Here is a 27,281-nt window from a genome sequence, read left to right on the forward strand (position 1 = left end):
TCAAGTTGGCTGGATGTCCTTTCGGTGGTGGACCATTCTTGATATACACAGGAAACTGTTGAGCGTGAAAAACCCAGCAGCGTTGCAGTTCTTGACACACTCAAACTGATGCGCCTGGCACCTACTACTATACCCCATTCAAAGGCACTTTGGCACTTTAATATTTTGTCTTGCCCATTCACCCTCTGAATGACACACACACATGAGCCATTGTCTCAAGGCTTAAACATCCTTCTCCTCCCCTTCATCTACACTCTAAAGTGGATATAACAGTTTACATCAATAAGGGACCATAGCTTTCACCTGGATTCACCTGTTCAGTCTGTCATGGAAAGAGCAGTATGTTCCTCATGTTCTGTACACTCACACTATATTATACACCAGACCTGGATTCAAATTGTATTTGTTTTCTTTTCAATACCCTGAGAGTTTTATGACACCTGCCTTGAGTGCCAGACGGGTGGGGTTTACACTTTTAGGAATATTGTATTAGGCCCATTGTGCCAGGCAAGCTCAATCAAGCGCAGCTATATTATTTCATAGAAAAACAAACAAATACTTTTTATAGTATTCATTAGAGCACGCAATAGAAAATGGTTTCAATCATTTTGCAACAGAAGTGCTGACCTATTGCATCCTCTACAACCACTGTGATTATTATTATCTGACCCTGCTGGTCATCTATGAACATCTTGGCCTTGTTCTGTTATAATCTCCACCCGGCACAGCCAGAAGAGGACAGGCCATCCCTCAGAGCCTGGTTCCTCTCTAGGTTTCTTCCTAGGTTCTGGCCTTTCTAGGGAGTTGCTCCTAGCCATCGTGCTTCTACATCTGCATTGCTTGCTGTTTTGGGTTTTAGGCTGGGATTCTATACAGCACTTTGTGACATCGGCTGATGTAAAAAGGTCTTTATAAATACATTTGATGGAAATTTGATTGAAAAGAAAATTTGAGTTTCTTATTGGACGAGTCCATGTAGTCCCTTCCCATTTTAGTCTTATTTCTTCCATTTGGTGCGTAATGAACACGATCCAGGTCGGATATACAGTAAATTCTAAGCTGGAAGCTCTCTGTGGGACAGAGGCCTGTCTCCTCTCCAATAAAGTCAACACCACATACAACATCCCTAGCTTTTCTTGGCCAAGGCCGAATGTTTACCAGCTTCCCGAAATACCAATACACTCCGTCCGCCTACACATGGGAGATTACTCAGAGCCAATCACACAGAGGGAGGGAGAGAGAGAAAGAGAGAGATAGAGAGAAGGAGAGAGAAATAGAGTGAGGCAGAGAGAAAGAGAGGGGAGGCAGAGAGAAAGGGAGAGAGAAAGAGAGAGAGAGAGAGGCGCCCACTAACGGGTGGCAAGTAGGAACAAGGATTGTGTGGCGCAACACACGAGTAACCAGGCAGCCAGAGAGACGTCAGTAAATCGACATTAAAGAGAGAGCCGGAGGTAACGTCTGCAATAACAGAGAGAGAGCGAGAAAGCTTGATAATAATTTTAATAATGTTGAGTGATAAAAAATGTAGAATGGTGGCTGTAGAGCATCATCCCTTATATGTTGTCTCTGTGTAATTCAGATTAATTTGAAGAGTCAAGGAGAGAGAAAGCAGCACTGACAATTCTAGTTAGTATTAGATTTGGACGTAAACTCACAAGAATGACATGATCAGTTGTACGCAAATTGTAATTCAAGGTACCATGCAATTACCCAGCAAACATGACCCCATTGGCACCATGTGGGTATTCAGTGGGCAAGGTGGGAATGGGCTAGCCCACACCAAGCCCACAGTAATCCCACTTCAGCCCATCACAGGCTAGCCCACACTAATCCCACTTCAGCCCATCATGGGCTAGCCCACACCAACCCCACAGTAATCCCACTTCAGCCCATCACGGGCTAGCCCACACCAAGCCCACAGTAATCCCAATTCAGCCCATCACGGGCTAGCCCACACCAACCCCACAGTAATCCCACTTCAGCCCATCACGGGCTAGCCCACACCAACCCCACAGTAATCCCACTTCAGCCCATCACGGGCTAGCGCACACCAAGCCCACAGTAATCCCACTTCAGCCCATCACAGGCTAGCGCACACCAAGCCCACATCAACCCCACACCAGCCCGACATGGGCTAGACCACACCAAGCTTAAAACAGGTTAGCCCACACTAGCCCAACACAGGCTAGCCCACACCAGACCAACACAGGATAGCCCACACCAAGCCCACACCGAGCCAACAACCAGCCCAACACAGGCTAGCCCACAACCAGCCCAACACAGGCAAACCCACACCTAGCCCAACACAGGCTAGCCCACTCCAGCCCAACACAGGTTAGCCCAAACCAAGCCCAATACAGGCTAGCCCATACCAAGCCCAACACAGGCTAGCCCACACCAGCCCTACACAGGCTAGCACACACCAGCCCAACACAGGCTAGCCCACAACCAGCCCAAAACAGGCAAGCCCACACCTAGCCCAACACAGGCTAGCACACACCAGCCCAACACAGGCTAGCCCACAACCAGCCCAAAACAGGCAAGCCCACACCAAGCCCACACCAACCCCACACCAGCCCGACACGGGCTAGACCACACCAAGCTTAACACAGGTTAGCCCACACCAAGCCCAACACAGGCTAGCCCACACCAGACCAACACAGGATAACCCACACCAAGCCCACACCGAGCCAACAACCAGCCCAACACAGGCTAGCCCACAACCAGCCCAACACAGGCAAACCCACACCTAGCCCAACTCAGGCTAGCCCACTCCAGCCCAACACAGGTTAGCCCAAACCAAGCCCAACACAGGCTAGCCCACACCAGCCCAACACAGGCTAGCCCACACCAGCCCTACACAGGCTAGCCCACACCAAGCCCACACCGAGCCCACAACCAGCCCAACACAGGCAAGCCCACACCTAGCCCAACACAGGCTAGCACACACCAGCCCAACACAGGCTAGCACACAACCAGCCCAAAACAGGCAAACCCACTCCAAGCCCAAGACAGGCCAACCCACTCCAGCCCAACACAGGCTAGCCCATACCAAGCGCAACACAGACCAGCCCATAACAAGCCCAACACAGGCTAGCCCACGCCAAGCCCAACACAGGCTAGCCCACACCAGCCCAACACAGGCTAGCCCACACCAGCCCAACACAGGCCAGCCCACACCAAGCCCACACCGAGCCCACAACCAGCCCAACACAGGCAAGCCCACACCTAGCCCAACACAGGCTAGCCCATACCAAGCCCAACTCAGGCCAGCCCACACCAGCACAACACAGGCTATCCCACACCAGCCCAACACAGGCCAGCCCAACACAGAGCCCACAACCAGCCCACACTGAGCCCACAACCAGCCCAGCACAGGCAAGCCCACAACCAGCCTAACACAGGCAAGCCCACACCTAGCCCAACACAGGCAAGCCCACACCTAGCCCAACACAGGCTATCCCACACCAGCCCAACACAGGCTAGCCTACTCCAAGCCCAAGACAGGCCAGCCCACACCAGCCCAATACAGGCAAGCCCACGCGAAGCCCAACACAGACAAGCCCACACCAGCCCAACACGGGCAAGCCCACAGCAAGCCCAACACGGGCAAGCCCACGCCAAGCCCAACACGGACCAGCCCACTCCAAGCCCAAGACGGGCCAGCCCACACCAGCCCAATACAGGCAAGCCCACACCAGCCCAACACTGGCAAGCCCACACCAGCCCAACACAGGCTAGCCCATACCAAGCCCAACACAGGCTAGCCCACACCAGCCCAACACAGGCTAGCCCACACCAGCCCAACACAGGCTAGCCTACACCAGCCCAACACAGACTAGCCCACACCAGCCCAACACAGGCTAGCCCACACCAGCCCAACACAGGCTAGCCCACAACAGCCCAACACAGGTTAGCCCACACCAAGCCCTACACAGTCTAGCCCACACCAGCCCAACACGGGCTAGCCCACAACCAGCCCAAAACAGGCAAGCCCACACCTAGCCCAACACAGGCTAGCCCACGCCAAGCCCAACACAGGCTAGCCCATACCAGCCCAACACAGGCTAGCCTACACCAGCCCAACACAGGCCAGCCCACACCAAGCCCACACCGAGCCCACAACCAGCCCAACACAGGCAAGCCCACACCTAGCCCAACACAGGCTAGCCCACATCAGCCCAACACAGGCTAGCCCACATCAGCCCAACACAGTCTAGCCCACAACCAGCCCAACACAGGCTAGCCCATACCAAGCCCATCACAGGCAAGCCCACACCAGCACAACACAGGCTAGCCCACACCAGCCCAACACAGGCCAGCCCAACACAGAGCCCACAACCAGCCCACACTGAGCCCACAACCAGCCCAGCACAGGCAAGCCCACAACCAGCCTAACACAGGCAAGCCCACACCTAGCCCAACACAGGCAAGCCCATGCCAAGCCCAACACGGGCCAGCCCACTCCAAGCCCAAGACGGGCCAGCCCACACCAGCCCAATACAGGCAAGCCCACACCAGCCCAACACTGGCAAGCCCACACCAGCCCAACACAGGCTAGCCCATACCAAGCCCAACACAGGCTAGCCCACACCAGCCCAACACAGGCTAGCCTACACCAGCCCAACACAGACTAGCCCACACCAGCCCAACACAGGCTAGCCCACACCAGCCCAACACAGGCTAGCCCACAACAGCCCAACACAGGTTAGCCCACACCAAGCCCAACACAGTCTAGCCCACACCAGCCCAACACGGGCTAGCCCACAACCAGCCCAAAACAGGCAAGCCCACACCTAGCCCAACACAGGCTAGCCCACGCCAAGCCCAACACAGGCTAGCCCATACCAGCCCAACACAGGCTAGCCTACACCAGCCCAACACAGGCCAGCCCACACCAAGCCCACACCGAGCCCACAACCAGCCCAACACAGGCAAGCCCACACCTAGCCCAACACAGGCTAGCCCACATCAGCCCAACACAGTCTAGCCCACACCTAGCCCAACACAGGCAAGCCCACACCTAGCCCAACACAGGCTATCCCACACCAGCCCAACACGGGCTAGCCTACTCCAAGCCCAAGACAGGCCAGCCCACACCAGCCCAATACAGGCAAGCCCACGCGAAGCCCAACACAGACAAGCCCACACCAGCCCAACACGGGCAAGCCCACGGCAAGCCCAACACGGGCAAGCCCACGCCAAGCCCAACACGGGCCAGTCCACTCCAAGCCCAAGACGGGCCAGCCCACACCAGCCCAATACAGGCAAGCCCACACCAGCCCAACACTGGCAAGCCCACACCAGCCCAACACAGGCTAGCCCATACCAAGCCCAACACAGGCTAGCCCACACCATCCCAACACAGGCTAGCCCACACCAGCCCAACACAGGCTAGCCTACACCAGCCCAACACAGACTAGCCCACACCAGCTCAACACAGGCTAGCCCACAACAGCCCAACACAGGTTAGCCCACACCAAGCCCAACACAGTCTAGCCCACACCAAGCCCAACACAGTCTAGCCCACACCAAGCCCAACACAGTCTAGCCCACGCCAAGCCCAACACAGTCTAGCCCACGCCAAGCCCAACACGGGCAAGCCCACACCAGCCCAACACGGGCAAGCCCACACCAGTCCAACACAGGCTAGCCCACACCGAGCCCACAACCAGCACAACACAGGCAAGCCCACAACTAGCCCAACACGGGCAAGCCCACACCTAGCCCAACACAGGCTAGCCCACACCAGCCCAACACAGGCTAACCCACTCCAAGCCCAACACAGGCCAACCCACTCCAGCCCAACACAGGCTAGCCCATACCAAGCCCAACACAGGCTAGCCCACACCAAGCCCAACACAAGCTAGCCCACACCAAGCCCAACACAGGCTAGCCCACACCAGCCCAACACAGGCTAGCCCACACCAGCCCAACGCAGGCTAGCCCACATCAAGTCCAACACAGGCTAGCCCACACCAGCCCAACACAGACTAGCCCACACCAGCCCAACACAGGCTAGCCCACACCAGCCCAACACAGGCTATCCCACAATAGCCCAACACAGGCTAGCCCACACCAAGCCCAATTCATGTTGTTAAGTAAAAAAAATAATACAAGATAATAATTGCTGACACCATTCAAACCAATGAGAGTTCAGAACTTAAGCCAATTATCTGGGAATAATTTTTCCCAGATAGAAGCTTATAGTTCAGCGTTCACAAGGTGTTTTTGTGAAACCATTACTGAGAGTGTCGTTCCAGTTGAACTGTTCTGTTGTGTGACGTCAACAGAAAACAACATTGTTCACTGCCAATGATGACGTCTGTAAAAATACTTTGATAAGTGCATGTGGCATACTGTATGTCTGGTGAAAACATATAAATGATAGTAGCAACTTTATCTTTCTGATACAATATAATGTGACCCAAAAGGGTGGGCTGATTTCAGGTGAAGTGAGGGCTGCCCTTGGGACTACTGTAGAGCCAATGCGCAAATGTGCATCGGCCCAATATGGGCAGCCTACATGGGGTCCAATATTTTAACCCACATTGGGCCCACATCGTGCCAATTTGGACATGTTTGCTGGGTAGCTTGGTCCCAGATCGTTTTGAGCTGTTGTGACTGGTCCCAGATATGTTTGTGCGTATTTCCTGGTCCCAGATCTGTATGTGCTGTATTTCCTGGTCCCAGATTTGTTTGAACTATCTTGCCTGATCCCAGATCTGTTTATGCTGTATTGCCTGGTCCTGAATATGTTTGTGCTGTCTTTGACACCAACCCCACAGTTGCCAAGACAACAAAAAGACAGATCTGGGACTGGCCTACCAAGAGTTATATGCACTTATGCTGTCAGTTGTAGCTTCCATCATACCACCTCTGATGAATTGTATGGATATAAACAAGATTCCTAAATCCTAAAACGTGTCCTGTCATTAATCTGGTTGCTTTGCAGCAGGTTGGCCTGCAGGTCTGTAATACTTAATGAAGATTTGGCAGTTAAAGCTGTTTACATTTTCTATTCTGTTTCTTCCAGGGTTCTCCCCTCATCCCATTGTGTGTGTGTGTGTGTGTGTGTGTGTGGTGCGTGCGTGTTTGCGCCTGTGTCTGCCAGCCTATGTCTGTCTGCCTGTTCGTCTGTCACATCCATATCCACCGTGTCACTATGCAAAATGAAAGCTGGATCTCTTTCTGGTCTCTGTCTTCTGTCCCGCTCGTGAAAAACAATATTATCTGAAGTTCGAGGACTTGAAAAGAGGATAGAGGACAAATCAAGGGCACTATGAACAATAACAGCATTCATATGCTGGCAGAAGAATGACATCGCCTGTGAGGGTGTGTGTGAGTTTGTGCATGCCTGTTTGTGTGTGTGTGTGTGTGTGTGTGTGTGTGTGTGTGTGTGTGTGTGTGTGTGTGTGTGTGTGTGTGTGTGTGTGTGTGTGTGTGTGTGTGTGGGGGTACTGTAAATCTGTGTTTCAGCTTATTCTCTACATATTAGTACTTCCAAGTGAAATCAAACAGCTATAACACTCTAATAGTGCTGAGTCTAAGCAGAGGAGAGGAACAGTGAGGACATGAGTCATATAGGTGGACAGCACAGTAGAGTTTAATCTCAGATCTCTCAATAACAGAGACCTGTTACTGACCCCAGTGGATTTGGAAGTGGTCAGGTCAGACCCTCGGTCATACGGTGCGTGCACGACCACACACACACATACGCAAACACACAGGCGAGAGCAAACACAGGTGCTACAGGCACCGAGGGTGCAAGCAGCTGCACCATTTATTTACTTACACCATTCACCTTCCCTCTCTATTGTGGAAGCCACTTTCCCCCCTCAAGAACTCTTAAGTGTTAATGAAGCTGCTATTTATTCTCACATTAACACGTTCTGGTTGACCACTGAGGCTCAGTCAGTCTGTCTGTTTTCCTGGACATAGTTTCTGAATCAGCCCAATAGCCTGACAGGAAAAATCCCCCTGAAATTCAGCATTATCCGACTCTTAAATATAGCCAGAAACACCCTGAGGCTCATGGGTAATGAGTAGTGTGGTCATGTGGTAATAAGGGAAAACAAGCAGGTACACACACGGGCCGTATAGAGGGGCCGCATAGAGAGGCCGCTGTGTCGGGACTGACCTGGGGGTTTGGCTACACCCGGACGGGGATGGTTGAGTCAGGCTAGCCTCGGTCCTCAGCCCCCTGTCCCTGCAGTCAAGGCTGTCTGGGGCTGTGGATCTTAAAGAGGCTGTTGTTCAGTGGGAGCGGTGCCTGGGTGTTCCTGGGTGTCACCAGATATATTACCGCCATCTAGTGGCCACAATAAATAAACGTCATGCAAGATTCCAGCACTGCAGGTGGCTGTAAATCACCAAATGTCACATCCTGACCAGTAAAAGGGGTTATTTGTTATTGTAGTTTGGTCAGGACGTGGCAGGGGTGTGTTTGTTTTGTGTTGTCGGTTTTTTGGGGGTATTGTTCTATGTTTTGTATTTCTATGTTCGTATTTCTAGTTGTTCTATTTCTATGTTCGTTTTGGGAACGACCTCCAATTAGAAGCAGCTGGTTGTCGTTGCTTCTAATTGGAGGCCATATTTATATGGGTTTATTTTCTCTTGTGTTTGTGGGTGGTTGTTTCTTTGTATAGCTGGTAGCCTTACAGGGCTGTCGTTTGTCTTCTTGTTTTGTTTAGTGTTCACGTTTAGTAAATAAAAGTATAAGTATGGACACTTACCATACTGCGTATTGGTCCGATATTTCTTACTCGTCATCTGAAGATGAAGCTTGTGACACCAATATTAGCTTTACACTTTTTTCTAACACAAAAGAAGAAGAAAATTGACTACTTCAAAATAGAAATGGCTTCAATGGTGCTGCCCAAAGACGCCATAATGGGACAGATACAAAGACGAGTTGTCTAACTAAGTCTATGGGAAAGACAGATTTAGAGACATAATTCTCATCCCTCGTACTCACCCTTCTTTTCCTCCCATTGCTTCTCATTCTCTCCATCTCCAGACTCTCCAATGCTAATACATTATCTCTGTCTGCTTGAGTCTGCCTGTAATGAGTTTACATAAAGTTTAAATAGAATATTGAGTTATTTCCTCCTAGAGGATCCAAACATGTTACGCCCAGGTACTCTATTTCTACTGGACAAAATAGCTAGGTGGAGAAACATAATGGTTGCCTATAAATGCATACTGTAACTAGGAAACTGTCGGGTCATACGGAGACAAGACTCTGGCCATTTCCTGTCTGTCTGCACCCTCCTACCTGGCTACCTGCTGTTTAGACTAATCATTTGCGCCGGCAAATCCAAACTGGTCGTGTTGGTGTTATTTTTGGGCCTGCCTGCTTTATGTCAATACGGGGGCAGCGAGAGTGGGGGAAACTGTAAGCAACATTGGACAGTTGCTGGGCAAAAATACACATAAACACAGATTTACATGCCTGGGGTGTGTGTGCGCGCATGTACACACACACACACACACACACACACACACACACACACACACACACACACACAGTCTCCCCATGCCCTTTGTATTCCATAGCACTGTGCTGGGTGGTCCTCTGCCCTCCCTCTGTTTGTCCTCTCCCTCCTCCATCCCTCTCTCTCTCAGCAACTCCCTGTACAGGGTTAATGGGTCACTTTGTGAAACCGGGCCTGAGCTCAGATTGTAGTGCGGCAGCATGTGGAATGATGGGGAGGGTATGTGTTTGATTGTGTGTGTGTGTGTGTGTGTGGGCGTGTGTGCATGCGTGACTGATATTTGAGTGAAGTGTTTGTGGGTGGGGCTGGACAGGAGAGGGGTTGTTTGAAATATCCCTATCAGTCACTGGAGACACAGAAAAGTTAAAGGCTCAAACGTAGGACTATGCTGCCTTCTACCGTCACACCTTGGACACACAGCTCAAGCTGCAGTATAGACGAGTGTGTTGACAATATCACAGCAATGATGTACTTGGAGCTGAAGCTAAAGGCTGTGTGTTGTTATGATTATGAATGGTAAGATAGCTAGCATCAATGACAAGAAGCTGTTGTGTGGTGAATTGTAGATTTCTTGTTTCAGGTAGCTGTATCTTGTTTTTGATACCATATCTTGTTTTGAGGTGTTTCGACTCATGTCAAGTCTATTCTAATATGGCTTACGTTCGCTAGCTAGCTAACCAACAACTGTAACAATTTGAGAGACAACAAGTGCTTATTGGGCAAATGCATCAATGTCTGTACCATAAAGTAATGTTCAGTACACATATACTTGGTTTCCATTCTCACTTAAACCTATGGCGAGTTAAAATACACCAATGGAGATTGGCAGTTCATTTTGTTTGCTTGGTGTTTTACTAAAGAATATTAGTGTAGTTTTTCAAACATCAACTGAATCCCTTTTGATAGCCACACAAGTGTAGATATAGTCTACTAACTATCAACAGATTTTTCTTTACATTCTATCTGACTCAAAGTATAAGTTATACTATTGTCATGACGTTGGCCTCTTTGAGTACAGGGAGGACAGTTGACCCCCTCCCCCCTTGCACCATCCCCCAACCTACCTTCCCCCACCCAGTCCCTGTGTGAAGGAGTGGTAAAATTCCAGGAGAATCTCTTGCCACATGGCCCATAGAGAGACACAGGAAATTCTTCCAACTCACAGAATTGGGGAGCCAAGCGACATTTGTGTTCTGGAGAAGGTATGGAAGATTGGTGAAGAATCCAGCTACGAACTGGTCCGCTTGGTACAATTTTGTGATACTCAGAAGAGACAATATAGCCATATTACCATAAAACGGTTTATATAATAGCCTCAGCGATGAGACTTTGATCCACATGGTTGTATAAAATGTATTAACCTCTCTGGGCTAGGCGGGACGAATTCGTCCCACCTACGTAACAGCCAGTTGAAGCCTGTGGCGCGATTTTCAAAACCTTAAAAATCCTATTACTTCAATTTCTCAAACATATGACTATTTTACAGCTATTTAAAGACAAGACTTTCGTTAATCTAACCACACTGTCCGATTTCAAAAAGGCTTTACAACGAAAGCAAAACATTAGATTATGTCAGCAGAGTACCAAGCCAGAAATAATCAGACACCCATTTTTCAAGCTAGCATATAATGTCACAAAAACCCAGAAGACAGCTAAATGCAGCACTAACCTTTGATGATCTTCATCAGATGACAACCCTAGGACATTATGTTATACAATACATGCATGTTTTGTTCAATCAAGTTCATATTTATATCAAAAACCAGCTTTTTACATTAGCATGTGACGTTCAGAACTAGCATACCCCCCGCAAACTTCCGGGGAATTCGCTAACATTTTACTAAATTACTCACGATAAACGTTCACAAAAAGCATAACAATTATTTTAAGAATTATAGATACAGACCTCCTCTATGCACTCGATATGTCCGATTTTAAAATAGCTTTTTGGTGAAAGCACATTTTGCAATATTCTAAGTACATAGCCCAGGCATCACGGGCTAGCTATTTAGACACCCGGCAAGTTTAGCACTCACCATAATCATATTTACTATTATAAAAGTTTGATTACCTTTTGTTGTCTTCGTCAGAATGCACTCCCAGGACTGCTACTTCAATAACAAATGTTGGTTTGGTCCAAAATAATCCATCGTTATATCCGAATAGCGGCGTTTTGTTCGTGCGTCCCAGACACTATCTGAAATGGTAAATCAGGGTCGTGCGCATGGTGCAATTCGTGACAAAAAAAATCGAAATATTCCATTACCGTACTTCGAAGCATGTCAACCGCTGTTTAAAATCCATTTTTATGCCATTTTTCTCGTAAAAAAGCGATAATATTCCGACCGGGAATCTCCTTTTAGCTAAACAGAGTAAAGTAAACAAAGCTTTCGGTCGACGCGGGCACGAGCCTGAGTCTCACAGTACTGTAACCAGCCACTACCCAAACGAGCTACTTTTTTTCAGCCAGAGCCTGCAAAGCCACGATTCAGCTTTTTACCGCCTTCTGAGACCCTATGGCAGCCGTAGGAAGTGTCACGGGACAGCTAAGATCCTCACTCTTCAATAAACAGAGACAAGAAGAACGACACCTTGTCAGACAGGCCACTTCCTGAATGAAACCTTCTCACATTTTTGCCTGCCAAATGAGTTCTGTTATACTCACAGACACCATTCAAACAGTTTTAGAAACTTTAGGGTGTTTTCTATCCATATGTAATAAGTATATGCATATTCTAGTTACTGGGTAGGAGTGGTAACCAGATTAAATCGGGTACGTTTTTTTATCCGGTGGTGTAAATACTGCCCCCTAGCCCTAACAGGTTAATAAGGATAAAGCTATTTGTAATACATTGAGATGCTATGTACTGATGTTAATGTGATAGAATTGTATTTCTGTACCAAGCTTAACTCAGTCATCGGCACGCCCCCAGGGACACAGACAGGACCAGGCGTCATGTGACAAGCCTGTTCTATGTTCACTATAACACCCCACCCTGATTTACATTTCTTCAGACCAGGCCTCCACTCCATTGCGAGTTGGCCAATAGGTTTGACCATCCAATTCCGCTACTGAAAGTGAACTATACCACGTGGTTAACTTTTAGACTATTGATACCGACAGAATAAGAACAAGTCTTTGATATTAATTAATAGTCTGCAGCTAGAAATTATATCATTGAACGCGAAGACCAACGAAACATCCATTCTATAACGACATTAATGAATGTCGCTTTGAAAGATCCATTCTAACCGAGAGAGAGAGAGAGAGAGAGAGAGAGAGAGAGAGAGAGAGCGAGAGAGAGAGAGAGAGAGAGAGAGAGAGAGAGAGAGAGAGAGAGAGAGAGAGCGCGAGAGAGAGAGAGAGAGAGAGAGAGAGAGAGAACGCGGACAAAACTCTCCAACAGAACGACGCTCCAACAAGGATCCCGACGACCCACTGAGCGTAAATATATATTGATTGCAATTGTTCCCAAATGAGTGAGCATTCATGTGCAATTGATTAGCATGTCAATTGTTAATATTAATGAACTCTGTGTGTCTCCTCAGCTGACCGTTTATGACCGACCCATTGTCTAACAGACCAGCCATGCCTGTTTTAGCCCACTAGGGCACATTACTCTACCAATTCTTTGTGATGATAATTACTGTTTGTATACTTTCTGTGAATTACTTAGTTTAGTAAATAAATGATTTTAAGACAATTGATGTATGGATGACTCTTAGTAAAGACTGGGTTCGTGCAGATACAACAATTTACGACGTTTGGAATGAGACTGGACGCGAGGTAAAATACACCATTTAAACCAGAAGATAATCGGCCTATACTATAATAGAATATAATATATAATGTTATAATATAGGAAAGTTATATTAGGAAAATTATAACTTTGTAATCTGAATATTTTCCTTGGTGCCCCGATCTCCTAGTTAATTACAATTAAACGATTAATCAGTTTAATCGCGTGATAATAATTCAATGGAGTTAATTGATAAACATGTCTTCAGTTTAATGGTACCTCAAAGACACGACACTATGCTCAAAGTATAATTTATGGGCTGGATTCAATCTGTATTGAGGAAGTATCGTAGAAAATATGTTTTAAAATGTTAAGGTAACATTCCTTTAAATTTCAATCGAGCTATAACACGGATCTTCCGCGATACTTCGGTGATAGGGATTGAATCCAGCCCCTAGTGTCTATTCTCACTCAAACCTGTGGCGAGTTAGCTTTTTTAAAATCTCTTTTATGCTATTTTAACAAGTGTGTGGTGAGTTTTAAAAACTCAGTACAAAACTCCAAACTGATAACACTTGTAATGCAGACATCTTTCACCACACAACAATTGATCTAAAATATACATTAATATGAAATATTAATGGATTTAATCACCAAAACAGAACATAATGATACTGCGTTTTCTCACTTTAGTTGTTTTAATAACCAGTTAATCGAATAGCAAAATTGCCATTTGAATGTAATATGCTACAGGACATTACACAGTTTTCACATTAGGCAATACACTTGCACATGGCCTGAAGGAGGGTGGCACAGTTATGGGGATGGCAATCATACACCTTCTACCTGTATTGCAATCATGTGTTGTATTGTAGTGTATATACTGTATGCATTGTTGTGGTCCTGTGTGGCCCAGTTAGTAAGCGCATGGCACTAGCAACACCAGAGTTGTGGGTTCAATACCCACTGGGGTCACACACAAAAATGTGTGGACTTAGTGTTATCACTTTGATTAAAGTGCCTGCTACGTAAATTGCATATATTACAGTACTGTAGTGGCCAATGCAATTTTAGTAAAGAGGTATGAAACCCTCCACCATAAAGACCCCACCAACTTCGTTTTGGATACCTGTTGACTTTATAGAGGATGCATTTGTTAAATACAGTACATCTCTGATCTTGTCAATATCAGATTTTGTCAAACTTACTGTGAAGTAAAATCATAATAGTCATCATCATAACATTACTTCAAATCAAATGCTATTTGTCACATGCTTCATTAACAGGTGTAGACTAACAGTGAAATGCTTACTCACGGTCCATTACAATATATATCATGCTTTATATGTTTCTACTTTAGAAACCTACATTCTCATTATGTAGTTCTCAAAGTCTGTAGTAGACAAACCAGTTTAAAATCTATAGGTTCACCAAACGGTTAAGTGATAGTCAAGTAAGAACAGTCGGATTAAGTAATAGTAAACTGTGTTTTAATTAATTAGAAGACAATCATATCAAGTAATTTGAGCATTGCATTGCGAAGAGTAATTACTTTATGAACATGTATTATAGATGAAACTGATTAAGTTTGGCAAAAAAGTTACTATGATTTTGTGTGTTGTACTTAGTCAATTGAAAATGTGCTTAGTCTTGAAACAGCTTTTTTTATTATCCGTTTAGATTTTTGGACTAAGTGTTCTGAAAATGCACATACTGTACATGAACCAAAACTGTAAGTAAACACAGTGGATCCTGATTTATTGAGAAAAAAAAGTAATCTTGATTTGCTATATAATAATCTGTAAAAGAGAACTATAACCACAGGGAAAGCCTAATATTTTTTAAAGAAGCAGATGAAAAGTTATACTCATGATAGTAAGATAGTAAATGCTCCTTTTAATGTCTAGATGAAAGTGATCAAGTACGCAGGATAAGCCTGGATGTCGTTGAATACAATAAACATGGATGGTGCTGTTGGGTCGTCTGTCACGCTGTCATAGAGTTGAGTAGTTGATTTGCTTTTAGCTGGAGGCACGATCATATATTGTTCTCCTTCTGTGAAATCTCCAGTCAGAACATGGCACAAGTACATGTGCTTCTGCCCTTGGGAATCTGGGACTGAGTATGTGTCATCGGCAGAGTAGCTGGCCTCAACTGCAAAGTAGGTGCCGTTTCCATACGCTGCCGCTGCAAAAAGTGATGACATTATTATAATCTCATAAATGATCTATAGACTTCTGCTGAGTGGTAGGAGGTGGTCAGAGAACTTAGCTAGCTGGCTAACTAGCGTTCATTATTTTAGCCTAACTTTTGTTGGTGAGTGATCAGTCTGTTGCAGATGTAGTTGCTACGTTAGTGGCAAAACACAAAATCAGTACACTTTCCTAATACTCATACCTGTTTATCATTTGATCTGATTTTGTACCACTCATATAAAAACTGACGTTTTTGGCTCTACTTTATAACTCTGGTGTTTGTCATTTTGTACATCTTACCATTTTTCCCAGCGTAGCTCCGATTGAACCCATTTGCATTGATTTTATCTATGATTTGGGGGCAAGTTCCATGGAACAGCCTCTTCTCATTGTTCTGGTGCCTGTTCTTGGAATCCATTTCTTGTTTCTTGATCTGGAGATTCTTCCACAGGCTTGGGTTCTGGATCCTCTCAATCTGAAGGAAGGGGGAAAAACCACACATTCATATGCAAAAAAAAAACATTGTAAAAGACTGTAAATACAGCTAGATGTCCTACCCTAATATGACCGGTTTTCAAAACCCAGATTAAGCCTAGATCTGGATTAAAAAGCACAATTCATTCCATTAAAAACATAACAACCTGTAACCATTCCATTTGACAGGCCCAGCAAGAATGTGTATGTAACAAGGGGTGGAATTGAAGAGGATTGTGAGATTCTTGGTGATATGACAGTGGAGAGATCTCAGAGTTGTCTTTTTTAATTGCACCTCTTCATTTAACATGTGTTGAAATACATTTAGCAGCAGAGATAGATACCTTTAGAACAGTGTTTTGGCAAGTGGCCTGAAACAGGCCTAGGACCTCATCATGCTCAGAGGTTCCTGGCTGGATGGGGAAGGACTGGCATGAAGAGTTGTCTGGCATGGCATCCCAATACTGAGGAAGACTGTCATGAGCTGGAGAATACAGTTGAAAAATGAAGGTCAGACAAACAAACTGGCTTTACATTGTTGTAAATTCTTGTTAGTACTATAATGGGAATACAACAGTGGGAATGCTATCCTCATGTGTATGCATGGCTTACTCCCAACCAAGAGGACCATAGATAATGAGCAAGCAAAGTCAAAGTAAAAGTTATTGGAATGCGCATGCATCAATATCAATCTTAGCCAATCATAAACTCCCAAGAGAACACTTTAGAGAATGAATGTGGTGTATTGATAGGTACCTGCTTTGTCAATGCGTCTGATATCGAGGCTGTTGCCATGGTTATCTGTCGCAGGCCCATTTGGCAGGGTGACCTTGTACATCTGACCTTGGATAGTGACCTCCACATGCTGCTTCTTGGTCTCATTTGCCTGCTCCAGATGGAAGTTGTGGATGAGGTCGAAGCTTTGGTACTGGCCCCCCTGGTGCTGGTATTGCCATTCCACCATGGTGCTGGCAAGCTCAGCACTCCTATTGAGTTCCTCTTCACTACGGACTCTTTGGAGCATCTTCTGGATTTCAGTAGTAACTTTGAGCACATCTTTGGTGATGCCCTCTATAGTCAGCGTGGCTTTAGATGACTCCTGTTCCACTCTCACTCCCATGGTGTTGATCATGTTACTAATGCACTGGCAGTCAGAATTTGATAAGTTGATGATGGCCTCGTCAGTGATGCTGATGCTGTTTTGCTCCTTCAAGATCAGGTCCTTGACCCACTGCTTGGCTTCGTCTACTTTAGCCTGAGAATCCCCACAGATGTGGAAGCAAGTCGGATCCACTTCTTTATCCATGAAGACAAATCTCTCATGCTTTTGTGGCTTATTAACTTTACTCCTAATGAACAATGCTGTAAGAATATGAACAGATTGTAAATGCAAGTCCCAGTTAATGCAGCGGTTTATCTAAAACGGTTTCTGTAAAAAAGTTCTGTAAACAAAAAAATTAACAACTTGACATTGAAAGTGTTTAAGTTATCATGTAATAATGAAGAAACCTAGCGAATGTAAAAATTTGATATACTATATAAACACTAAAGACAATAAAGGCATCCCATACATTTTATTTTGGTGCCAATGTTTTCAAAGGCTTTAAACAGGTCAGTGCCCGCCTCGTGTGCATCAGTGTCCTCCTCTTCCTGAGCACCTGTGTCTTCCTTCTTCAGCATACTGTTGTAAAATTCAGTCAGCATGGCAGTCTGAAAGATGACAATCCGGACCAGCCTCAAGGTGTTCACTGACTTCTTGCCCACCACTTCCACTAGCGCATCTAACATGGCGTCCGCCACCTGGCTCACCTGCACATTGCCTTTGCCTTAAAGTATATATGAATTGGAATTAAAATGGAAATTGTGACTGTTTGAATTAGAATTGGGATTCAATATAACACGACTTTATAAAGGTTCATACATGCTTATAACAAGTAAAAAAGCATTAGGCTTTAAGTAAAGTGTTATTCTGTCTAACAAATGCAATATCAATGTTATTTGATATTTCTCCTATACTCTCTATACGGTCAATCGTGTTCTCTGTTTGTGTGACTCACCTGTGCCGAGAGCAGGAAATGAGATGGATGTGAAGTCTTTCCTTGAGCACATTTTAAGTGCACCCTTGACACACTCCTGGATGTTCTGAGGGTCATTGATGCCAACCAGGTGAAGGATTTTCTTACTCTGCAGGTTGCCTGGCTCGGTCAAAATCATGTCTTTTATAGGCTGGGCTGCTGGAAATAAAGTTTCTGGGTTATTTATTTAATATGACACATACTTCATACTGCACACAGAGATAAAGAGTTCATCTGGCGCTCGGTAAGTAGAAAATTGGCCTAACTGCCAGAATCTTGCACTATCCCTTTAATAGCATATTTACATTCCATACAAATGTGTATGTAATTTAAGAAAAGTAAGGGTATATTTTGAATTTCATAAGGGGACAAGCATTTCCCGGACCAGCATATAAGCGGCAGTGCAAATTAATTTCTAAAATCGGAAGTATACCATAACCCAATGGGTGTAGACAAAGGAGAGCTCTCCTGTAGGTACCAAAACATTCAACGGCCCTTTTCTCAAAAGTGAGTTTACAAGTTTATCAACTTTCAAAGCGGAATTACTTACCCATTGTTCCTCAAAAATGCAGTGTATGATATACCATTTTGTAGTTCTGAGTCTCCACTTTTTACCAATGTTAAAAAAACAATTTCAAATTTTGCTACTTATGACCAATTTTAGCCGGTCAAATCACAATTTTGCAACAGGGTCACATTCATGCAGAGTTTCGGGGATAGAAGTTCTTAAACTAAATAAAGTGACAAAATTATTAATGGTTTTACATAGTTGTTGACACTCTGCCTCCACTGTCGGACCAGCTGCATCCAGAATGGCTTTTGAGACCCCTGGAGAAGAATAAGAGAAGAATGTTTTTTAAAAGTACACACCTCTGCATGTATTGGTCTTGACTGCATAAAGGACATATCTTTCCTAACTAAGGCAAGCTACACTACATTTCACTACAATGACCAAATACACTGAGTATGCAGTGCCAATTATTTGGAAAATAACATTATTATTAAGATAGTGTCAGTCAAGCTTGTCTTTTGGAGTCACACATCTTGCTGTCTTCACCTCTTGACCATCCAGGTTGTTATTGGAAAAAACATTTTGGTCCCACTTTTTTTGAATGATCCCATATAGATGGTAAAACTATCACCAAACAATCAACTGCAACTCTGCAGATATGCAACAACTTAGGTTTAAGGCTAGTTGATAGTCAGTTAAACAGTTTGTTGAGAGTCAGTTGAACAGTTTGCTGATTTGAACATAAACCAGCTCTAGGCTAATGTCCAAATAAAGTGTGAGAGACTTCATTAACAATTACTAACACAGCTCATTAAGATAAACTACATTGTAGCACATTACAGCCTACTGGGCACAGAAGTCAATTCAACGTCTATTCCACGTTGGTTCAACATAATTTAATTTAAATGACGTAGAAACAACGTTGATTCAACCAGTGTGAGCCCAGTGGGAGGTGACACAAATAATTACTTGCTGAATCCCACGCATACTAAATCCCCCAATAAAACCTACTGATAAAACCAATAAAACTACTGTTGTTGTTGGACGTTTAACCTAAAACAGGGAACCTCAGGTGAGACAGAGGTAAGGTTGGATGTACCTGTCTTAAGGTTGAAGGTCTTATTGGTGGAGTTGACGATGACGTCAGTAGTCTCTTTGGTTATGTCTCCTGTGACGACCTGTATAACCACCGCTCCCATCGTTGTCTCATGCATCCCTGAGCTTGAAGTGATCTTAGAGAAAATCCCTAACAATAGGATATAAATGGTGTAAAAGCTGATAAATAATAGCATATAAATCATCTTTGACTTCTGCAAAGAATAAGCTCCTCCTGATAAAAATCAAGGAGGAGAAAGTTGGCATTGTGTCAGACAGTGTAATACCTTGGTGTTTATATTGATAGTCAACTGAATTACTGGAATGTAAACATTAAAAAGCTTTCAGCTCTATAGACACTTCTACAACGCTGAGAAAAGATGCGTGCCCACAAACCAAACACATTGACTGGGATAACCCATTTAAAAAAATGACCGGCTGCTCTGTCATCTCCTAAACTGAGGGTAAGCTACACCAGATCAAGAGTTGACATGAGAGTTGATTGCTCTGTACCATCACGCTCAAATTGGTAAATTACAAGGTTTTAATGCTAAGAGCTGCAAATCCTTCCTTGTTATGAGGATTACATGAGCTGCACCTTTACCTTGTTGAGTGGATGCTGAGCCCTTTGAAATTGCAGACTGGGTCATGAACCTTTTGTTAAATTCGTCAGTGAAAGCCTGACAGGGAAACAGAGAACATTATAAAATACTAATTCAATGCAATACCATTTGACCAATTCAACTGCATTCACATATGACTTATTTTATTACCACCTCCTGGTTATCAAACGCCCTCTAAACATCATTGTGTATATTTAAAGTCACTCAGTTTGGCCTTATACCTTGAAAGTCGGCACATCACTTGGGTGGAGGATGAACACCACCTCCTTCAAATGCTTGGGGTTCATCTTACTGCTGAATTTGAGGACTTTATCCAGCATCAGAGAGGCCACCAGGTCTCTGGGGAAGCCCAGGTTTCCTGTGCCGATGGCGGGGAAGGTCACTGACATTAGTTGCTGCTGCTCCGCCAGAACCAAGCACTTCTTCACGATCTCACTCAATGTCTGCAAGATGTCAGGTAGACATGTTTATCATTAAGGAATTGCTGCAAACTTGTTTAAATCTTTGTAATTTCATTGAGCATGTTTGTATAGCATTGTGTGTTTACATTGTATTGGCATGGTATGTGAAATACAAATAAACATGTTAATTCTCAGTTGAGGAACAACATCTAAGACTATGGTTTTCCAGTAAATGTTTCAGTGAAGGTAGACAGTCAGATTTAGACAGCATTCTACCTTCTGTGCTGCTCCTTGTCCATTACTCCATCTAGGAGCAATGGTATGAAAGACCAGCTTGCTTTTGAGGTTGCAGCCTTTGGTGATGATGACTTCCCCAACCTTGCCAGCAGTGGCATGTTGGTTTATCAGTTCCTGAAGTTCGGGGCCAGCAGCATTAAGGAGTGCAGTTGAGACTGCTCCACTATCCAGTATTAGGTCATCACCAACTGTATTCACAACAACCTCAGTCTGTAACAGATACAATGCATTCGGAAAGTATTCAGACTCCTTGACTTTTTCCACAATTCATTACGTTACAGCCTTATTCTAAAATGTAATACATGTAACATTTTCCCTCATCAATCTACAAACAATACCTCATAATGACAAAGCGAAAAACAGGTTTTTAGAAATGTTTGCACATTCACTAAAAATAAAAAACAGAAATACCTTATTTACATAAGTATTCAGACCCTTTGCTATGAGATTTTAAATTGAGCTCAGGTGCATTTTGTTTCCATTGATCATCCTTGAAATTCAATTGAATAGGAAAGGCACCTGTCTATATAAAGGTCCCAAAGTTGACAGTGCATGTCAGAGCAAAAACCAAGCCATGAGGTTGAAGGAATTGTCCGTAGAGCTCCGAGACAGGATTGTGTCAAGGTACAGATCTGGGGAAGGGTACCGACAAATGTCTGCAGCATTGAAGGTCCCCAAGAACACAGTGGCCTCCATCATTCTTAAATTAATGAAGTTGGGAACCACCAAGACTATTCCAAGAGCTGGCCGCCCCGGCCAAACTGAGCAATCGGGGGAGAAAGGCCTTGGTCAGGGAGGTGACCAAGAACCCGATGGTCAATCTGACAGAGCTCCACAGTTCCTCTGTGGAGATGGGAGAACCTTCCAGAAGGACAACCATCTCTGCAGCACTCCACCAATCAGGCCTTTATGGTAGAGTGGCCAGACGGAAGCCACTCCTCAGTAAAAGGCACATGACAGCCCGCTTGGAGTTTGCCAAAAGGCACCTAACGGACTCTCAGACGATGAGAACAAGACTATCTGGTCTCATGAAACCAAGATTGAACTCTTTGGCCTGAATGCCAAGTGTCACGTATGAAGGAAACCTGGCACCATCCCTACTCTGAAGCATGGTGGTGGTGGAAGCATCATGCTGTGGGGATGTTTTTCAGTGGCAGGGACTGGGAGACTAGTCAGGATCAAGGGAAAGATGAACGGAGAAAAGTAGAGAGATCCTTGATGAAAACCTGATCCAGAGCGCTCAGTACCTCAGACTGGGGCGAAGGTTCACCTTCCAACAGGAACGACCCTAAGCACACAGCCAAGACAATGCAGGAGTGGCTTTGGGACACGTCTCTGAATGTCCTTGAGTGGCCGAGCCAGAGCCCGAACTTGTACCCGATCGGACATCTCTGAGACCTTAAAATAGCTGTGCAGCGACACTCCCCATCCAACCTGACAGAGCTTGAGAGGATCTGCAGAGAAGAAATGGGAGAAACTCCCCAAATACAGGTGTGCCAAGCTTGTAGCGTCATACCCCAAAAGACTCAAGGCTGTAATCGCTGCCAAAGGTGCTTCAACAAAGTACTGAGTAAAGGGTCTCAATACTTATGTAAATGTCACATATACATTTATTTGATACATTTGAAAACATTTCTAAAAACCTGTTTTGCTTTGTCATTATGGGATATTGTGTATAGATTGATGAGGGGAAAAAACGATTTCATCCATTTTAGTAAAAGCTTGTAACAACAACATTTGGAAAAAGTCAAGGGTTCTGAATACATTCTGAATGCATGTAAATATGATTATTAAGCATTCTAGTTGCATGGTTGATTAGTTAGGTAATGAATTGCATAGATGGATAAAATTAACTATTGATTAAATGAAGGGATAACCAGAGATATAATACACAAGTAAACATGTATGATAATTAGGGTAAACTATACCAGACTATTCAAAATAATTATCTGATTTGATTTTAGTAAGATTGACATTTATAAAAGAGAGCAAAGACATAATGATACGTTTACCAAAGCATCTTGGATGTTTCCTTTTATCAGTGTGATGGTCAGCCCCTCTTTGGTCTGCGCTCTCTCTGACCCACTTGTGCTCTGCTCCCATCTATAATGCTGGGTCTCTGTGGATATGGCCAGATGCTGTTGCAGATTATTTTCCCCATGGTTCCCAAACTCATTCGGCACCATTTCCTCCATAGCCTGGACTGTCTTGTCATTGTTCACCAGATGCATCTCATCAACCAGCTGGATTACACAAGCTGTCTTCATTTTGACGGCTTCAACGTACATGGCCTCCGCGTCCTGGAAGAACTTCTTTGCTCCAGGTTCGGGGACTTGCAAAGTATCAAAGTATGTTGATGATACCAGGTCTTTAAATAAGGTCAAGCAGTCAGAGACATGAACCCTGATGCCACTAAGGCAAATGGCCCCATCCTGGAAAGAAACCTTTACTCCACCTTTGACTATATCGGACCAAGCACTCTTTTTTTCTTGGATGAATTTGACAATGGCGTTTGACTTAATCTGAAGAATTTCATCAACTGAAGCATTTTGAAATAAGAAGCCACCAAGTTCCTTTTGCACTGAATTGACAATGTCCGTATTGCCAGCCACTACCACTTTTATATTTGGATGGACACCAGACGTCTTCACCATGAAAGTCGTAGACAAAATGTTGTATGTTTTTTCCAAATGGGAGGTAAGGTCCTTCCACCCTGACATCTCCAGGACATTGGAGTCTTCAACATCTAAGTACTTGGAAACCAAACATTTTTCAAGTTGGCTTTTTGCTTCGCTCAAGGCCAGGTCTGAGACAGCCAGGAGCTCCACTCCATTTCTATCTATTTCCAGTGCTGCGTTAACACTCTGTGACGTGAAAAGAGAGTTGCTAAGCTTTTCTTGGTCTTCCTCCTGCAGAAACTCAAGGACGTAGTTGCTCACTTCCACCTTCTTCCGTTTCAGTGCCGACACCCCATCTATAATCTTCCTATTAGCACCCCACACCTCGTGCATTAAGCCGGTTAAGGTCACATTCTGGCTCTCACGGTTGTATGCCATCTTCAGTTCTGGGTATTCACCTGCAATCTTGCCTTGCAGACCATCTTGTGAAATTACATGGTAGATTGATGGAGGCAGGTGGAGCTCCTCTGTTTTGCTAGTCTTCTCCCTCTCAATTATTCTGGCAATCTTGTCCATGATTTCATTTAGTGACTGACTGAGCCTATCTACTTCATCTACCAAGCCCACCACTATGAGTGCACCTTTGGCCTTATCAGGGACTACAACCACTGCCTCACCAGACATTGCCTTGCAGATCTCCTTTTCAGACTCCTCCCATGCACAGTCCTGTACATGCAGCTCCAAGGATTTGAATTTAGACAAGGCTTGAGTAAAGGTAGCCTTGACAGTGTCCTTCCACTGCTGGACATGCTTGGCTTTGACGTCTTTCTGTTTGAGTAGAGATGGTAGGGGCCTTAACTGGACAGTGTGGTGTTGCAGGTCTACTTTGCAGAAGTTTTCGGCCATAATCTTGTTGATGGTCGCAGTAGCTTCCTGCTTGTCACAAAGGTATCTCCAAATGGACTGGTCGATGTTCTCAGTGAAGGCAGCTGGGAGTTTCAATGTGGGTTGATCTTTGTCATACAGGGCCGTTCCCAGAGATTCATAAAATGGGAAAGCTTTGATAGGCTGCTTCTCATCGTGGTGCTTTTTTGTGACTCTGTGAACAGCTAATTACACAGAAATATTTGTCAATATATCATCCTGCATTATGAAAAACTCTCTCAGAACATAGAGTATAAGAAAGACCATTTACCGTGTGGATCTTGGAAAGTGATGATAGCGGATTGGTCCTCTTCACACATTTCAATGTCGACAACCTCACCTTCTTTTTCATAGTACAGAGGGAGATGGTCTGAACTGTAATTTGGAGGTATGTTTTCAACTTTCACTTTTGCTGTGATTTCCAGTAGTTTTACTGATAATTCTTTCTGCTTGAATATCTTGTGGCTGGTGCAGTTTGATATAAAGTACTCAGTATCTGCCAAATAAGAAAAGGGTAGATTATGCGCTTAAGATATTGCTGAGGTTTCAATGACTGAACAAAGATGTGACAATAACAGGGACACTACACCACCCCCAGCCCCCAGTTGTATTGTTTACCTTTTACATTTTGGAAAGTCACTATAGCCATACTGATGTCAGGCAGGATTTCCAGACTGAATCTCTGTGATGCAGTAGGAGAAGCTGAGGTTTGGGCATTCATGATGTTCTCTACCAACATCTCCAGAAATGACTGGTTCATACTTTCCTGAATGTTTCCCAACACTGCTGAGGTGGATTGCAGCTCTGTCTTATCTGTTGCTGCACTTGCACTGTCCTCAGGACAGGCTGTTTCTCCATCCCCACTCTCAGGTAAGTCTTTTGGAACAACAGCAGCTGAGGATGAAATGTAAGCAATGCACATCCAACAGGCTTCAGTCCAACGTGGACAAACAAAAGTGGGCACAGTTAAATAGTAAAAAAATGAAGACCTGGAAACTTGACACACAGTGGGAAAAAGAAACATGGAAACAGGATGTGGCATTGCTGTACTTGAATATCAACAACAATATTAATGACAGATGGTTGTAGCTACCATAGCTGTATCTGATATGCTCAAACAAGATGACCTTGGGTTTTCTCCCAAATGAGATGAAGTTAGCCATAATGAATTTGTTGTTTTTGCAGATTAAGTACTGCACCTATAAAAATGTAAGATTGTGTGATTACAATCTCAGTAAAGGTATAACAGTTGTAAGTATTATGTAACAATGTGCATATAGTGTAGGCCCAAATTACACTTTACCTGCCTATGTAACTGCCATGTGAATAGGTTACATAGGCCTAGGTATTATGGGACACTAATTGTTAAGTGGGACCAAAATGATATGGATTTCCCAAAGCCTTAATAGCATTAAATTCAAGATAACTTTAATTTCAAGTTAACGCATTAGTATCTTTTCCAAAAAAAAAACATAGCATCCGGGTTGGCCACAGCAACTAGCTAAGACAACAACCAATATATTACCGGTCAAAAGTTTTAGAACATCTACTCATTCAAGGGTTTTTCTTTATTTTTACTATTTTCTACATTGTAGAATAATAGTGAATGCATCAAAACTATGAAATAACATATGGAATCATGTAGTAACCAAAAAAGTGTTAAACAAATCAAAATATATTTTAGATTTGAGATTCTTCAAATAGCCACCCTTTGCCTTGATGACAGCTTTGCACACTCTTGGTATTCTCTCAACCAGCTTCATGAGGTAGTCACCTGGAATGCATTTCAATTAACAGGTGTGCCTTGTTTATAGATAATTTGTGGAATTTCTTTCCTTCTTAATGTGTTTGAGCCAATCAGTTGTGTTGTGACAAGGTAGGGGTGGTATACAGAAGATAGCCCTATTTGGTAAAAGACCAAGTCCATATTATGGCAAGAACAGCTCAAAAAAGCAAAGAGAAATGACAGTCCATCATTACATTAAGACATGAAGGTCAGTCAATTCTGAACATTTCAAGAACTTTGAAAGTTCTCAATTGCAGTCGCAAAAAAAAAATCAAGCACTATGATGAAACTGGCTCTCATGAGGACAGCCACAAGAAAGAAAGACCCAGAGTTATCTCAGCTGCAGAGTATAAGTTCAAGTATAAGTTTAACTGCACCTCAGATTTCAGCCCAAATAAATGCTTCACAGAGTTCTAGTAACAGACACTTCTCAACATCAACTGTTCAGAGGAGACTGCGTGAACCAGGCCTTCATTGTCAAATTGTTGCCAAGAAACCGCTACTAAAGGACACCAATAATAAAGAAGAGGCTTGCTTTGGCCAAGAAACACGAAACACTAGGCCGGTGGAAATGAGTCGAAATTTGAGATTTGGTTGCAACAGCGGTATCTTTGTGAGACGCAGAGTAGGTGAACAGATGATCTCCGCAAGTGTGGTTCCCAACGTGAAGTATAGAGGAGGTGGTGTGATGGTATGGGGGTGTTTTGCTGGTGACACTGTCAGTGATTTATATAGAATTCAAGGCACTCTTAACCAGCATGGCTACCGCAGCATTCTGCAGCGATACGCCATCGCATCTGGTCTGCGCTTAGTGGGACTATCATTTGTTCTTCAACAGGACAATGACGCAACACAGGCTGTGTAAGGGCTCTTTGACCAAGAAGGAGAGTGATGGAGTGCTGCATCGGAAGACCTGGCCTCCACAATCACCCTACCTCAACTCAATTGAGATGGTTTTTGATGAGTTGGACCACAGAGTGATCGAAAAGCAGCCAACAATTTCTCAGCATATGTGGGTACTCATTCAAGACTGTTGGAAAAGCAT

General features: G+C 44.4%; 1 protein-coding gene across 2 annotated transcripts in view; it reads right to left on the reverse strand.

Annotated features, from left to right (window-relative positions):
• Positions 1-13,912: 13,912 nt before the first annotated feature.
• LOC106606554 (protein mono-ADP-ribosyltransferase PARP14) overlaps positions 13,913-27,281 on the reverse strand; it is a 31,337-nt gene continuing 17,968 nt past the window's right edge. Inside the window, exons 4-17 of one of the 2 annotated variants that reach the window (XM_045719886.1) lie at positions 25,069-25,344; positions 24,722-24,946; positions 22,921-24,635; positions 20,888-21,118; positions 20,432-20,653; positions 20,192-20,267; positions 19,592-19,738; positions 18,747-18,809; positions 17,964-18,137; positions 17,478-17,732; positions 16,663-17,268; positions 16,251-16,390; positions 15,733-15,907; positions 13,913-15,424 (exon numbers count right to left, since the gene is read on the reverse strand). In XM_045719886.1, coding sequence (XP_045575842.1) covers positions 15,141-15,424; positions 15,733-15,907; positions 16,251-16,390; positions 16,663-17,268; positions 17,478-17,732; positions 17,964-18,137; positions 18,747-18,809; positions 19,592-19,738; positions 20,192-20,267; positions 20,432-20,653; positions 20,888-21,118; positions 22,921-24,635; positions 24,722-24,946; positions 25,069-25,344 — 4,589 coding nt within the window. In that variant the 3' untranslated portion in view covers positions 13,913-15,140. Of the gene's footprint in view, positions 15,425-15,732; positions 15,908-16,250; positions 16,391-16,662; positions 17,269-17,477; positions 17,733-17,963; positions 18,141-18,746; positions 18,810-19,591; positions 19,739-20,191; positions 20,268-20,431; positions 20,654-20,887; positions 21,119-22,920; positions 24,636-24,721; positions 24,947-25,068; positions 25,345-27,281 lie in introns of both variants that reach the window. The other variant, XM_045719885.1, reaches the window with a different exon arrangement.

The sequence above is a fragment of the Salmo salar genome, chromosome ssa06 (genome assembly GCF_905237065.1).
Source record: "Salmo salar chromosome ssa06, Ssal_v3.1, whole genome shotgun sequence".
In the NCBI taxonomy this organism is placed as follows: domain Eukaryota; kingdom Metazoa; phylum Chordata; class Actinopteri; order Salmoniformes; family Salmonidae; genus Salmo; species Salmo salar.